The following is a 15,744-nucleotide window of genomic DNA, read 5'->3' as shown; positions in this document are numbered from 1 at the left end:
TACTTGGAAATCAAAGTGCCCAGCTCTTACAGAGTGCTCTGAACGCAAGATACTCTTGCTGTACTTGCCTGCTTTTCTTTTGTTGGAAATTGGATGGCAGTGGTGTAAACTTTGGTCGGGGAGCCTTCAGGTGGCCAAACTTCACCTTTATTAATATTAATTAAAGATGTTTTAAGTAGCCTAACTCTGCACGGTTTCCTCTGTTGGCGGTCCTCCCAGTCATAGTTCTGCTGGCTTCCCAATCTTGTACTAGTAAAACATATTTTCTCTCTGACGTGTGTAAGAAAATTTTTACTTTGTTCAGGAGAGTTATGAAATACTCCTCTGCTTTACGGTACTTTTAAACTAAAGTAGTGTCGAAGCTCACAAAAACAACACGTCCCTGCCTAGTGAATTATATTTAAAAAAAGGTTTTCTCTTAAAATAGTAATCGTTTGGGAGGAATGCTGCCCCCTCCTTCCCCACACCCACCCCGCTCCGCATCTCACCTCCAGATTTTTTTAATCGCAATACCCTGTGATCAATAGCATCAATTAAAAGGTACGCGGTTAGGCTTAACCACGGGTTGGTGTTACAGCTAGATCCAGCCAGAGAAAGACGGGGAGCTTTAACCGCTTCTAATGGCGAGATTTTTCTCACATCGACCGCACGCCATGCCACGCGCGCACCCGCAAAACCTCCGCGCCTCGCCAGCCCGACCCAGAGACGCGGGGCTACGCCGCAACCCGCCCTGCAGAGCCAGCCCTCAGCAAATGGCGGCCTCCAGGGGGCCCCCGCCGGCTGTTGGGGCCGTTAGGGCCGTTGGGCCCGCAAGCCCCCCATCAGCTTCGCGTCCGCCCTCGGGGCTGCAGGCGGGGCCGAGGGCGGGCTCTGCCTCCCCGTAGGCGGGGGTGGAGGCGGAGCGGGGCCGGTAGGCAGCGGTCGCCCCGCTCCCCTGCCGGTAACCGCCGACCGGCGCCGGCCCGCCGGGTGCGAGGCGGCCCCCGCCAGGCCTGCCCGCCGCCGGCCCCGCTCCTCAGGGACCGGCTAGCAGCCTCTGGCGGTGAGCGGGGCCGGGCGGCGGGGAGCTGCCAGCCGGGCCATGCCGTGTCTGGTGCCGCTCTTCTCCCTCCTCCTTCTCCTCCTCTTCCTCCTTGGCTCTGTCCGGGCCCCGGGCGCAGGTGGGTGCGGCGGGGCGCGGGGCTCTCTGCGGTCGTGGCCGGCGGTGCGGGGCTGGAGGCTGCCGTCCGGCCTGCGCCTCTCACTGCGCCTCCTCTCCGGCGGGCTTCCGGCACGGGAGGCGGCGGAAGCTTGCGAGGCGAGGGCCCGGGTTGGGGCGGCCTCGGAGTGGGCTGGCGGGGGAACAGCGGGGCCGTGACGGTCCCCTGAAGAGGCCCTGGCGGGTGCGGGAGGCGCAGCGGGGCGGGCGGCGGTGGGGAGAGCGGGGCTGTGGTGGATTTCACCCTTTGCTCGCCCCGTCTGTGCCTGGCCCTCTGAAAGGGGACGAGTCCGGGGTTGCAGCTGCTACAAAATCTGCCGTCCTGCGGGCTGCCACCGGCTCGCCTCCAGGGCCGAGGCTGGCCCTGCGGCAGCTGCCAGGCGGTGTGACCCCAAACCCGCTGCCTCTGTGAGAGAGCGGGTAAAAACCTGCACGGGCCCAGCCTTGAGGGGGGATTGACACGGTGTGAGTCGTTGGTGTGGTTGTGGTTTGTGGTGTGGCACCTGTTTGTGAAGTGTACTTGAGCCTCCTCCATTTAATTTTGTGAATTGACGGGTGAGGTGGGATTGCGTTTAGGCTTCAATGTGAATGCTTTGCCATAATGGAAGGGGGGGCTGTTCTTCAGTTCAGGTCTAAGCCATAGCTCACAGGTATAATCCTGGCTTCAGTATGTCTCCCAGCAAGCGTGGAAGAGCCGCAGTGACATGTGTTGAATGAGGTAATGCACACAGCGTGGTCCTTATTGAGGAACGTGGGTACCTCCATGAGTTCAGCATGTCTGCTGTCACGTTTTCTCCTGTACGTCAAGGCCTGGCTGGCCAGGCTGTGACTCTGGCTGTTTGGAGGCAGCTGCCATTTTGATCCATGTCTGGACTTGTGAGCCCAAATGCCCATGGGTGGGTTGAGGTGAGCTGGGGTACCTGCTGCAGTCAGTGCTGCCCAGTCCCGTCCTATCGGCAGCAGCCAGATTTCCCAGGGAGCTGTTCTGGTGTTCGGCTTGTGCGTAGGGCCTCCTCCCCCTCTGCGCTCTCTCCCTTAGGCACAGTGCACTGTGTTACTTCTGTTGCAAACGGCAATGATATGTGTTAAAATCTGAGCCAAAAGAATAGCTAGCTGTCATCACCCATCCCCACCTGGCCACTCACTTCTGCTGTTCACCTTTTGCAGGCTTTGGTGCTTATCTGACGACATGAGAAGCCAGTTCAGTACACTGGAACAGCAAAAGTCATAGAATCATAGAATGGTTTGGGTTGGAAGGGACTTTAAGATCATCTAGTTCCAACCCCCTGCCATGGGCAGGGACACCTCCCACTAGACCAGGCTGCTCAAAGCCCCATCCAGCCTGGCCATGAACACTTCCAGGGATGGGGCAGCCACAACTTCCCTGGGAAACCTGTTCCAGTGCCTCACCACCCTTAGAGTGAAAAATTTCTTCCTAATATCTCATCTAAATCTACACTCTTACAGTTTGAAGCCATTACTCCTTGTCCTATTACTACATGCCCTTGTAAAAACTCCCTCCCCATCTTTCATGTAGACCCCCTTCGGGTACTGGAAGGCTGCTATAAGGTCTCCCTGGAGTCCTCTCTTCTCCAGGCTGAACAACCCTAACTCTCTCAGCCTGTCTTCGTAGGAGAGGTGCTCCAGTCCTCTGTTCATCCAAAAACCCCCCAGGCTTCTTTTTTTGCCATTTAGCAAAATGATATGTTCTAAGGCTGATGCAGGGGAAGGGATCAGAAATCGTTCAGGAGCAGGAATGGAGGCTGTGAAACCAATGGCTAGGCCAGGCTGAGCAGCTTTCACTTACTGTAACTTGTGGCTTCACACTCTGCTGTATGAAAGCTTTGACTTGCGGCTTGAAGGGTCAGGAAGTCTCTGCATCAGGAAAAAACAATCTGAACATTGTTTGGCAGATGCTTTAAAAGAACTGATTCAGCAAGACCACCTTCCAGAGAGAAAGGATGCAGCATTTCTGCCTTTCCCTGGCTAATGTAGTTTGGGTTTTTCTCGGGTACTTGCATAAGTAGGTATTTTTTTTTCTGAAGTGTGCATCTTGTTACTTTGGATCCTACAAACTAATGATCGCTACGGAGTTCAGTGTGTGATTTCAGAAACTTGCCTTGTCAAGTTGAGACATCTAACCGAAATACGAATGTGTTCCTTCAGTGTGCTATGAAAACAGCTCCTCAGTGCACTAATAAGTGCCTTGTGGTGCACAGCACCTTGATGTTCAACTACAGAGCTGTAGATTTGATAATTTTTTCAGTGTTTTTTGAAGTTGGTAGAGGAAATTATCTGTTTCTGAATGCTGATATAAGGCAAAATAATCAGTGTGCATTCTTGATTGAGAAGATGAACCAACTTTTCATTGTTTTCCTTTTTTTTTTTTAAGAAGGAGATGAGTGAAGAAAAAAAATGCTAGTGCTTGTGTTTCGTTCTGACAGCTTTCTCGAATTTTGTAAAATTAGTTTGTATCGGATGTCTGAGTGCACAGATTACTGATGGTGTGAGATACCTTGCCACATGCGAGACCAGCAGTGAGAGCGCAAGAAAGAATTTGCGTGACTGGGAAGTGAAAACTTTTCTTGAATGCAGAAAAGGTTACTTAGTGGCCTTTAAAATACACAAGCAATTAACGGTTTAGGTAGTCTTTGTAACTGTAAGGAATCTCAAACAGGTTGGCAATGCTGAATGATCCATCTGAAGCTTAAGGCAATGTGTATTTATTTAAGAGCACTACTCGAAAGTTGAGGCTTAGAAACTAGTAGCACGCCTAATTAAAACTTTGAGAGCTTAACTAATTATTTTGTATTTTGGACTTAAGGTTTAATGCAACTTTCTGAAGATTTGTGTTGTCTCTTTCCTATATGTGAAGGATGTTAAGATCCCGGCATGATGTCTCCTCTGAAAGCACTGTCAGCATCAGTGTGCTGTCTAGTGCTGTGTAACAAAATCAAATGTAGAAATCAAAAAGATAAAACTTTTTAACATTATCCCCATATTACCAAAGAAAACTGGGGCCAGAATTTAGCATAAGTGTTTCATCTTCTGATCTTATTTATGTGAAAATAAGCAAACTGTATCTTAGGAGACTATTGTCTTAAGAACAAAAAATGAAAATCTTATTACGTGGGATATCATATCATGGCATGTCACGGTTGTCTTTGAGCTTAGGACCTGTTGACCCAGTATGTTTAATGGTGTAAGTGGATCGCTACACAGACAAATACAAGTCAAGTGTAGAAGGAAAAGCTTTCTTGCTCTTTGGACAGGCAGGCAGTGAAGCCGTTGCCCAGCAAGGCTGTGCAGGCTCCGTCCTTGGAGGTTCCGGGACCTGCCTGGAGAAAGCCCTGAGCAGACCGGTCTGATGCCAGAGCTGGCCCTGCTCAGGGCAGGGGCTTGGACTGGAGACCTCCTGAGGGCCCTTCCAGCCTGAGTGACTGCAGTGCTGTGGTCAAAAGTGTTTTTAAAGCATTTGATAAGTGCATTTTCCTGTCTTCCTCAGCCTACTTGCGGTAATCTTAGTCTCTTTTTTTTAGCTATCCCGATTCCTTGCTGTTGGTCTCCTTGTCTTTCAGTGATTTTTTTTTTTTTTTTTTTTTTTTGTTCTCCAGCCTGCGTTTTGCCCTACTTGCCAGCTAACATCTCCCTCCAGCTGCTGCTCCGCTTAATTTCTCATCTGCCTATCTTTACTTCAGCCACTCCCATTTCCCCAACCCTTGGTTCTCTGCCTTTTGCTCAGCTGCCCTTCCTCCCACCTTCCACTTGCTTTTTCTACCCCTCCATCCCCAGCTCAGTGCCTGGCCTTTGGCCATGCTCCAATCCAATAAGTGGCTTCCGCCTCCACCCTGCTTGGGCCAACAGGGAAGTGGCTCTTCTCCCCTACTAGAGACACTGTTGGCTCTCTGCTCCCGTGTTGCTTGCCTCCTAACAAGCTGCTGGAGAATGCATGCAGGTCTTCATTCACCCCCCAAGGTTTTATAACATGACCAAATTTGGGTGGACATTCCTACTAGCAGAAGGCACGCCTCTAACAGAGGTGTTTTCTATTTGTGAAATCAGTTTCAAAATTAATAAAACTTCAGGCTTGCAAGTGGAATGGTGCTCTATGTGTTAGTGAATGTTTAAGTATGAGAAGGCTTTTTTTTTCCCCACCTGTTTCTTGGAAAGTTTTGGTGAAGTGACTTTAGCATTTTCAAACAAGTTAGCAGGAGCCAGGTGGTCAGGAAAAGCACATGAGATGATAAAATGTGAGATGCAGACAATTGAAATAGACACGCTTTTGTAATGACAAGTGGCTGTGGAATTTAAAGCTTCATGGCAGAGCTGGGTGAGGTATATTGTTTTGTGCTGGACTCTGTACTTTCAGTGTTATGTTCTGTATGGAAAAAATAAAAGCAGTAAGTTGTAATTTGGTGCTTTGTGGATAGCAGGGACTTAAATGTACTGCTACTAGTGCACCTAGAAATGGAATGCGGAAGAGGAACGGTTTTGCCTGCAAAGCAGTAAAAATGTAATATATGATGTTGGAATTTGGAGACCAAAAGTTAGTTACTGTGTACTTGAATGTTTCAATAATTGTTTTTATCCCTCTTCTTCCTTTAGAATCTCTTCCCCATTTACCAGCACCAAAGGATGTGGTGGTTTATTCCTATAACTTTCATAGTTTGCTGAGGTGGTCTCCCGTTAAAGTGGATAGAGGCTTGGTGTTATATACAGTCCATTTTAAAACGTAAGTAAATAGTTCTAAAAACAAGGAAACTGATTTTGTTCTAATCCAGTAACACAATTGTGTTGTTGTTTTTTTTTTTTAAAAAAAAACAACACCCCACAACTAAAAATAAGCATAGAAAAGAAAGAATGAGTTATCTGTTACAGATGCTTTTATGTATGTCTGAAAGCAGCTTCTGAAGACTGACAGTCTCTTAGCCTGTGATATGCTCACTAAATTGAGAAAAATTCTATTACAAAAAATCGTCTGGGTTATATTTTAGGTAGTTTCAGTATTGTGCTGATGCTTAATTTGTCCTTTGTTTTGCGTTGCAGAGGGGCTTTTAAGAAGTGGGATGAGATGAACTGCACCCGTATCACCCAGACCGAATGTGCTTTCTCCATGTCACTTAAGGAGCGGCGCTGGACTGTTGTTCTGCGTGTGAGGGCTGAGCTGGGGCAAGTGACTTCTAATTGGGTAGAAACAGATCCATTTGTGGCAGAGAGAAACAGTAAGTGCTATTTATGATCTCAGTGTCTCTTTCAAAGGAGATTTTTTTGAAAATTATGTCTGTTGTCTGTTCTAGACTTTTTTGACTGTTATGTACAAAAGCCAAGTGAGAGAATTTTAAGTGTGTGGTTAACAAAGGCCAGGAGGCCTCCTGTGTTACTAGGAAATTGATACTATTTAGTTTCTCTGTAGTGGGGTTAGCAGTGCGGTCTTTCAAGTATCAAAACAGAAACAGATGAGTTTCCTTGGGTGGTTGAGGCTTACAAGAGCTACGACATATATTTTTTTAGAGTTTTACATTTTCTTATTTCCCTGCTTAGCACTGCTGCATGCATACATACACCCCCTTGATTTGTAGTAGACAGGTAATTTGTACTACCTATTTCTGTTGCACAGATCCCTTTTCTGATAAACTGCCCTAACTACAGTGTAGAAGGGTCAATGGCACACTTTAAATCCTGATACATGTGTGAACAAGAGTATTGTTGTTCTTTATAAGATCTGCTCTTTGCCTTGCTGTGATTGGTTTCAGAATTACAAGAAAGTAAATGTTGAGTCTAAAAATCCAGCTGAAATGTTAATGAAGCAGAGAAATGGATTTATTAACTCTTTGGTTCAAGTTTCTCCATACCTTGTGAGAAGTAGTGGTGGTCTGTGCTGCAAAGAGTATGATACTTTCCCTGGTGACTTCAGTTCTAAATCTTGGATTTTCTCTAGTAATAAGGAGTGTGAGGGTGAGGAATTGCCCAAATCCTGCACTGAAGTTTACAACTGACATTTCCATAGCTTGTGATGCAGGATTATTTGGGAGTGGGATCCTTTGGGCATTAGGAAAGCACTGGGAATATGCAATGGGAATATGAGACAAAGGAGAGGCTTGGTCTGGAAGAGGTGTTTGTGTGTCTATTCCTTGAGGAAGCAAGAGGAACATTATGTGATCATTCTTGGGTGACCGCCTTCGAGATCAGTTCCTAGACACCAAGACCATGGGCTATACTGTCAGGCTGTTCTCTTTGTTTGATGTTTGGATCAGTCCCGCTCGAGAGGGGAGCTTCAGGAATTTGTGAGGACACAGAACAAGGCGTTTGCAATTGTACAGCAACAGGAAGTAGAAAGAAACTGAAATTTCTCTATCAATGTAAAGATCATGGAGTCCAATTTTCTCTAAAGTAACCGTGGACAGGGCAGGTTCTGCTGGGTTTTTTGAGGCACAATAAGCAATGATTGCATGGCAGGATTGATTTTTACTGTTAATAGTTAGCCCTCTTTAGTACGCAAGCAGCTGTACACTACTCAAATATTTGCATGAGTGGGGTTTTTTGAGATCCTGGAGTGCTTTACAAATGCTGATAAGCTTAACTGGTGAAAGTCAAAATGCAACGGATAAATGACCAATGACCAATCTATCGACCCAAACAGTGTGTTTTTTAGAGGACATGGAATGTGTGGCAGGCTATTTGAAGGGGGGGAAAAAAGCAAACCAAAAATTGTATCACCATTAACTGCAGATAAATTCAGGTACATTCTAGTGAATATTTACTGAGTTTCCAGGGAAAGTTAATAGGAAACTTTTTTTTTATTATCTAATTTCACTTATGCTTTCAAGTCTTTTTCCTTAGGTTTGTAAAAAAGTAGATATCTTAACATATTAAGTAGATGACAAAATATTGTATTCCCTTTCTTGAGAAAAAAGCTGTTGATATTTAGCATGTTTGCTGAGAGTATCTAAGTAAAGCTGGAGACAGTATGATGAGCTGTTCTGCAGCCCAGAGGTTCACTGCTCTTTCTGTGTTTATTTTCAGCTACTATTGGGCCCCCCAAAGTGAACAGCGTGAATGTAAGCTCTAACTCAGTTCTAATTAGTGTCACACCCCCTTTTAGATCTGAAGCAGGTGATGTTCTTGAGTATCATGTGTCCTACTGGGAGAATGCAACAAGTACGGCTAAAAAAGTAAGAATTCTCTCTAATTTATTTTCTTCATAATGGCTTTGTGCCTAAGAGATATGAGTCAGTGTCACTTGTCAGAACAGCAGAAATGGAGGAAGAAAACTAATGTCATTTTTTTCTCCAGCAGTGACGGTCACCATTTGGAGTCTTCAAAAAAAGTTAATTTCGTCTTGGCACAAGTATTGCTTGTATTACAAAACTCTCAAAAACATCTTTTTTTCCTCCATATGAAACAAAGGTTAAATCACACTGGAGATCAAGGGAGAGAATCCACAAAGTGTCAAAGGTGGCTTTAAAATGACATTTAGATTCCAAAGTTTGCTTAGGCAATTTGGAAAGCTCTGAAATATCCTTCCTCCTTTCCTGTGCTAGGCTTGTTTGTGCTGGCAGCTTCAGTAGCAGGCTGCTCTGGCCTGATGTCGCCTGTTCCTAGGGCAAAGAAAGGCAGAGTTATTAGAAACATGCTGGATGCAGCTGGGATGAGCTGTCCCTGTTCCTACTGACGTGTTGGTCTCGTACACTTATGTTGCACTGTCTGGGGACCTGGTAATTGTGTTCTTGACAGGGCAGTGTTGCAGGGAAGGGATTAAGATACACTTCAAAAAAAATAAAAAAAAAAAGGAAGAAGATTCAAAAGAACATCGTTCTAAAGTCAAATGTTTAAAAAAAACAGAAGCAGAAAAGATTTTTTTTATTTTTTTTTTTTTAAAAAGACCTTTGGCTTCGAAGACCTTGCTAAATCTGAAACGCCTCCACTTCCTTCCTGTCTTGCACCAATGTGTATTTTTCTGACACGCATAAAATACCTTCATGTTTGGGATTCAGACAAGAAGGCACTCTTGTGTGCTTCTGTCGGCTTCATCGAGGCCCTTATCCTAGCCCCTTACAGGTTAAGAAGTCCCAAAAGACTGTGGTGGCCGTGTGGAGGCTGTGGAGGTTTTGCACTGCCCATCAGCTGTTTTCCTCTTCAGCAGAAGGAGCTGAGATGGTGGTAGCTCTTCACTGACCTACGCTTCTGTCAGCCTCCTCTGATGGTGGAGGCACTTCTCATGGCTTGTTTTTCCCTTCCCCCTTCCTATATTGCGCTCCCTGCCTGAACTCTTACAGAAGCTGCGTCAAAGTGTCCAGCAGCGTAATTTGGGTAAAATGAGACCTCACTTCAGTTTCATGCCTCTGCTGCTTGTGCCCTTATAGAGGGTTTTAAATGGTCAGGCTTAATTTCATTTAAAGATAATGACATTTCAAATGCATTCAAGTAGGAAAGTTAAAATTTATTTCACTGCTTCTCTTGTTTGGGAAAACTGAATTATGAAAAATAAAATCTGCTTTTTGAATAAGAAACTTAAATATGTTGAAGACAGGTCTGTGTTTTTACAGTAATACTTTTTTTGTGTATGTGTCTTTTAAACAGGAGACAAAGACAAGCAATACACTATTCAAAATTGAAAATCTAAAGGAATTGACACTTTATTGTTTTAGCATTCGAGTAGAATTGTCAACATATTCAGATGTCCCGTTACTTGGACTGCAAACTGTCCCGGAGTGTCACAGAACTACAGTCAGTGGTATAAATCCGATTTTGTTACTTTTTTTTATGTAATGGGATGAATGTACAACATGAGTCTTGGGTAGTGTAACTGGTCAGTTACATACCCATATTTGACAGGAGTGCTAAGAGAGCACAACGAATAGTAGTTCACAATTGCCATTAATGGCAAAATAATATGGCATTTTTCAGTCGGGTAAAACTGTGTTGTACTCTTCCCCTCGTCCTTTTCCTTCGTAGTAAATACTGCTATGGGTATTACCTTCTAGGGAGAAAAAACAAATAGTTGGTCTTTAGAGGACGTCATTGAAGAAGGAGATAGTGTTACGCTTGCAAATCTTCTCCCTCAGCCACTGCCCCCTGCAGGACATGAACGTCCCTCTCCTCTTAGACCTGCCTCCTTCTCTGACATGTCCAGCTACATGTTTTTGTACAAGATAAGACAGAGGGTGAGGGGAGGAGAGCGCATGTGCAAGATAACGGAGTTTGTCCCTCTCTTGAATCTCTCTGTGTGACCACCAACACACAGGCACAACTGATCTTCAGCGTGCTTTAAACACACTGGAAGACGTGTAGATGAAATCCGCTTATGGAGTTTCTGAAGGCACCGCAGGAGCTGGGGTAGTATTGGCCCGGTTACAGTACTTGATCACAAGCCCCCGAGCCTGTGATGTTGGAGCCTGCAACGCTCCCTTTACTGAAGGGACGTGCATGTTCTGAAAGAGCAGTCCCTGGGATTATTGGCCCTTGCTGGCAACTTGAGGGTGGGAGGGCAGATGGCATTTCCCGCCTGCCGTCTGCCTGCCAGCAGTGGTTCCTCCAGCTCTGCATTTGCCCTGCGAGCGTGTCAAGTAGAAGCTGGCCTTCGGCAGCGTGATTAAGGAGCAGCAGCTCATGGGAGCTGGTGACTTCTAAGTAGAATCACAAAACAAGCTACATCTGAACACAGATATTTAGAGGGCATCTATAGTAGGGTTGTGATCTTAACCTTGGAAATTATACTTTGATTACCAAGTATAGTAAATTTCAGCTTGCTGTATGTTGTTTGACATTTGATGATGTATAAATATCAACCTACCATACCTATGTTTGTTTTTTTTTTTCTTTTTCAGAGGCAACCAGAGATCGGTATATTATACTAACATTTCTGTTGGTGTTAGCTCTTGTAATTCTGGTAATAGTTGGTTTGTTTCTTCTGTGGAAACACCACAAAACACTTAAATATTGGTTTCAGCCACCTTTAGAAATCCCATCGCACTTTGAAGAGGTACGTGTAGACGTTTTATATTTCTGCCCCCCCTGCTCCCTTCACCCCCCATAAAACACAGTGATGATCTTGGAGTGAATATGAACAAAGCTAGTTGTTGCATAACAGAAATAGATATAAATAATTCTTGATTTAGTGTAAAACATTACTTTCCTCATATATGATCACCCACTTTATTCCTCTTTTACTCCATGGAATTATTTTTTTCCCTGCACTAAGATACAAATGCTGCTAGAATCCTGTTACGAAAATGGAGTAAGATTCCCTGTTCCTTGACTACCCCTTGTCCGCCCCTTTCTTTGCTTATTTAAGTCATCAGGCCTGAAACAGTTGCTCACTTGAAGCAAAAAAGCTTTTGTGTGCTGCAGAACATGTACTTGTGACCTAGGTACCTGACTAGAAATCAAATATGGAAAAGCGAACACTGATCATTTTAAGAGCAAGGACTGACTTGAAGACTAAAGACTACCTGGGGGAATGTTCTTGGGCTTTTTATTCTTTTCCTGTAGTTTTAGCAATATTCAAATGAAAAAGTCATCCTGGGACTTTTTTTCTCCTTGTAGCTCACACATTTCTGTACTAAACAGTATTGTTTCAATCCTGTTCATCTTCCTCTTTTTAGTATTTAAACGGGAAGTTGTCTTTAAGGAAGTTCTTGATTTAAAAGTTTTTGTTCAGCATACATTCTATATTTTTAAAAGCTTGTATTTGTTTGCCGTTCTGTGAGGTGTATTTCTTTCTATATATCTGCATGTCAGAGTAGTCGGTTGTACTATGGTAGTTCTGTGATTGTGGAGCTGTTTTTCCAGATTTTTTAGGAGTATGGGTGAATGAACCCAGGCTTTCTCCAGAGTCCCGAGTACATCATTTTCTCTTTTCGTGCTGCCTCAGCTACCGCTTGATGGGGGCTCAGTGGAGGCAGCTGTATCACATATCAAGCAAAGTTATCCCACATGGGGGGGGGGGGGGGGAAAGAAATAAAATCCTTGTGCAGCGTATTAAAATAGTGCAGCGTTTCCTGCAAAGGACTTGCAAGAATAGAGTCTACCATCGTGTCTTCTGGAGTAATTGTATTAATCTGGAAAATAAGCAGCACAAGTAGATACCCTTGAACAATGGTGAGCCTGGTTTTGGGCAAAACACTGGTAAGAAATGAAGGAAAATCAGTAAATATGCATAATTCTTAAAATGTGTATTTCTAAAAGGGTCAACAACCAGCCTGTGGCCTCCCCTCTTAAAACATGAGTACAGAATGCTGATTATTTTAAGGCAGTTTCGTATGTGCTCTTTTAGGTTTTCAGAAAAATCACATGCTTCCTTCTTTTACAGAAGGATCTGAGCTTTCAGCGTCTGAGTTATAGGGAGCAGCTCGACCACAGAAATGCCTGCACATAGCAAAGCCAAACTGAGCTTCATTTATGTCTTGAATGTGCTAAAGGGGATGTATTTGAGCTTCCCGTATGAAACATTTGGGTTTGATGCACCTGAAAAAAAAAAATCCCATTGCTCATTAACCTTGCCGTGATTACAGAGAAAGTGGTGCCTTAATTGAAACTAAGGTTAATTTTGTCCCACAACAGATGTGATTTGAGCTGCAGTCCCGTCTCAGCCAGATTCTGGCACCTCTTACAGTACAGGACAAGCTTTTGAATAAAACTACAAGCTACGTCAGTCTTTTAACAATGTGAAGGTGTCTGTGTTCCAGGTGGTTTTATTTATTTTTTTTAATCAAGGGGAAAAGTGTTCCGTGGCAAATTATATTTTTTTTTGGTTCAGTACCTGAAGTGGTAAATGGCTCCAATTCCCTGTGAAACACAACATCAGCTTAGTGATAAGGAGAGTATATGGGGGTGGTGGAAGAAACAGAAAGCGTTTTCTCTGGCCTACGTTTTTTTCTAATGCTTCTTTCTTTGATTATGCATTCATTGTAAAGCTGGTGACTTAATTTGGGAGGAAAGTGGGGCAGTGGGGAAGTTAAAGCAAAAAGTAACTACAAGAGAAGAATGCCACTGGTATTCTTGCACCAATAAAAGATGCAGCTCCGACTGGCCTGACACCAAACAAAGCAGAATCTTGTATCTCGTTTGCTCCATCAGCGCTTCAGACAAGCTGTCAGTTGCTAGATTCCTGCAGTTGGAGGACACATCCCCAGCAGTGTAATAAAGAAGCGTTTTCTTCTATGGCTTGTTCTTAACTAGTAGGCATTTGCTTGAACTGACATGAAAAGTCAGGTTTTATTAAAAAAAAGAAATAGGAAATGCAGGCTGCTTTAACTCATTTAAATGGAAGTTTGAATGACTGGTTTATTTTTTTTCCACATAAATAAGGTGTTTTTAACTTTCTCCTTGTTCAATGTAGTTTCAAGGAATTCTAGAACAGAATATACATTTAGCAGCTCTCCCTGTGAATTCTGGTCTGAAGCAACTTGCCTATAGGTGGTGGTACCTGCTCTGTCTCTGTAATTTCCAATACATCTGTTCTGGGGATAGCTATCTGAACTGGTGTTTCTGGCTCTTTCCAGTATTTGAAGGACCCTTCCACGCCTGGTTTAGATGCGTTGGGCAATTACGTCGAGGACGATCCCCATGATTCTTTATCTGTTGTGTTTTGTGGAGATGGAAGCCAAGCCTGTGGCAGCAGTTCGGATGGTCAAGGTCACACACGCAGCATCTCCAGTGAAACTGAAGTAACTTAAGCAGCGCCCCAGTGAGAGTGCCTGTGCCAAGTCTTTGCAGAGGCTCCCGCCCACGAGCAGCGCCGCATGGCTGCTGGCAGGACAGACACTGGGCTCTGGACAAGATGCGTCCACTGAGACATCCCAAGTGAGATGTTCCTTCCTGAGATTAGCGTGGACCCCGAGCCTTTGTTTAAATGGCTTCTGCTGTGCTGCAACAGTAACTCTGCTCTGCCAAGGAGACTGAGAAAGTGGAATGTGAAAGGGAAATGAACACTAAATTGCCTAAAAAAAGACAGAGGGTTATAAAATGGTTATATTAACATCGTCATATTTCCCACCCCAAATTGAAATAAAGCTTTGAGGAATAATGGCACTTTATGGTAGGATGTAGTACAACCTGGAATTTTTGAGTGAATAATTACACCATGAATTACTTCTGTAGTGGCTTTTGTTTTGTTGCCTTATCGATGAAGTCCGTGTTAGCACTCAAATGCACTATCCACCCCACTATGTTTTTTCTGAATCGTTTTAACTAGACACAGTCTTCTGTGGCAGCTTCTTCCCTCCAGATCAGTGTGGCAGTCTAAAAAAGAAATTTTATAGTACTTCATTCTCTTCAGTGTGAACCCATGCAAAGAACTGCTCCAAGAAAGACCTCCTGACACATTCATGAGAAGCATTAATCTTCCGCTCCTTCGGTGTGACAATCATTCTTCACAGCAAAACAAACTTTAATTTTGCTCAGAATTTCTATAATGTGTATCAGTAATTTATCAGACACTAAAAATCTCTTTTGACTATTAATGCAAAGTTGCCCAAGGGGTGCGTTTTGAGTCCCTTTAAGCAGAAGACTGCAAATTAAGTCTCGCATCACAATCCTGCGGGGTCTGGAAGGTGTCTAATAAAGCACAAAGAATAAATGAACCACTTCCATCCTAAAAAGGTTGGGTTTATTTGTTTGACTTTTTTTTTCTTGGGTTTGATAGAAGTTGTTTTAAAAAAAAAATAAACAACTGTGCTTGTTTATTTGCAAATGACTTGTTCAAATTACTTAGGTCTGTTAATGAACCTGGTCACTGTCAGAGCTGTTGGTTATCTGAGGAAATGCTGTTCCACCTCTTCCAGGAACCCAGAGGCCTGACATGAAAAACCAGTGACATTTTTTCCAGAAGCTTCACAAGGTTATTGCCTCACAGAATTAGTCTAATCACTCGAGATTAGGCAACATGCTAAGACCACGTAGTTATCTGAAGACTTAGTCATACTTCCAGTTCTGGTAAGACTTTTCGAGTCAGCTACAAGCTGCATAATACCTGCTTTTAAGTTCATCCATGCTCTTTTTATATACTGTGCTGTAAACAAGTGAAGAACCACCAGGCTCGCAAAAGGAACAACCTACATGCCTAACAGAGGATATAGATAAGAAGGCAATTAAAACATCTGTGAATATACAGCAATACAGCATACAACTTCCTGACTAAGCCCTGCGCTAGACTTTGGTTGGAGAGAGTTGTTACTAAATATTTTTACAGTTACACAAATAAGCCAAAGTTAAAAACCTTTTTTTGTTAGGAGTAATTCAAGGTTTCTCTTCACAACTGCAGCCGGCAAAGGCATTACCTAAAATGAGCCATCCCAGTCCACCTTGGCCTGCGCTGGAACTGCCGGTGGTGTAAAAGTGGATCTCGGGATATTCTGAATGAAGCCTGGGTGGTTCTTACACTACATCTGCTTTCACACCCTCAGAGCTGTCTCTCTTCTGAAAGAAATACTGATTTTTAACCAGGAACTTGCATTAAAGCACACTGTTAAGAGTTCCTCCAGAGTCAAACACTTCACTCTTGCTGTTCAAGCATCAGGTGGAAGATACCGTAAGTGGGATTAGTT

The 15,744-nt window shown here is 43.9% G+C and overlaps 1 protein-coding gene across 1 annotated transcript; it reads left to right on the top strand.

The window, feature by feature from the left end:
• The first annotated feature begins 900 nt into the window (after positions 1–900).
• On the top strand, positions 901–14,891 carry IFNGR2 (interferon gamma receptor 2). The gene is made up of 7 exons (XM_054196388.1): positions 901–1,160; positions 5,804–5,930; positions 6,245–6,420; positions 8,222–8,370; positions 9,779–9,932; positions 11,026–11,180; positions 13,702–14,891. Exons 1-7 carry the CDS (start codon positions 1,082–1,084, stop codon positions 13,873–13,875), a joined length of 1,014 nt encoding a protein of 337 aa, XP_054052363.1. The 5' UTR covers positions 901–1,081; the 3' UTR covers positions 13,876–14,891.
• The last annotated feature ends 853 nt before the right edge of the window (positions 14,892–15,744 follow it).

Source organism: Rissa tridactyla, chromosome 1 (assembly GCF_028500815.1).
Source record: "Rissa tridactyla isolate bRisTri1 chromosome 1, bRisTri1.patW.cur.20221130, whole genome shotgun sequence".
Lineage (NCBI taxonomy): Eukaryota > Metazoa > Chordata > Aves > Charadriiformes > Laridae > Rissa > Rissa tridactyla.
This window is presented reverse-complemented; position numbering and strand designations above follow the sequence as displayed.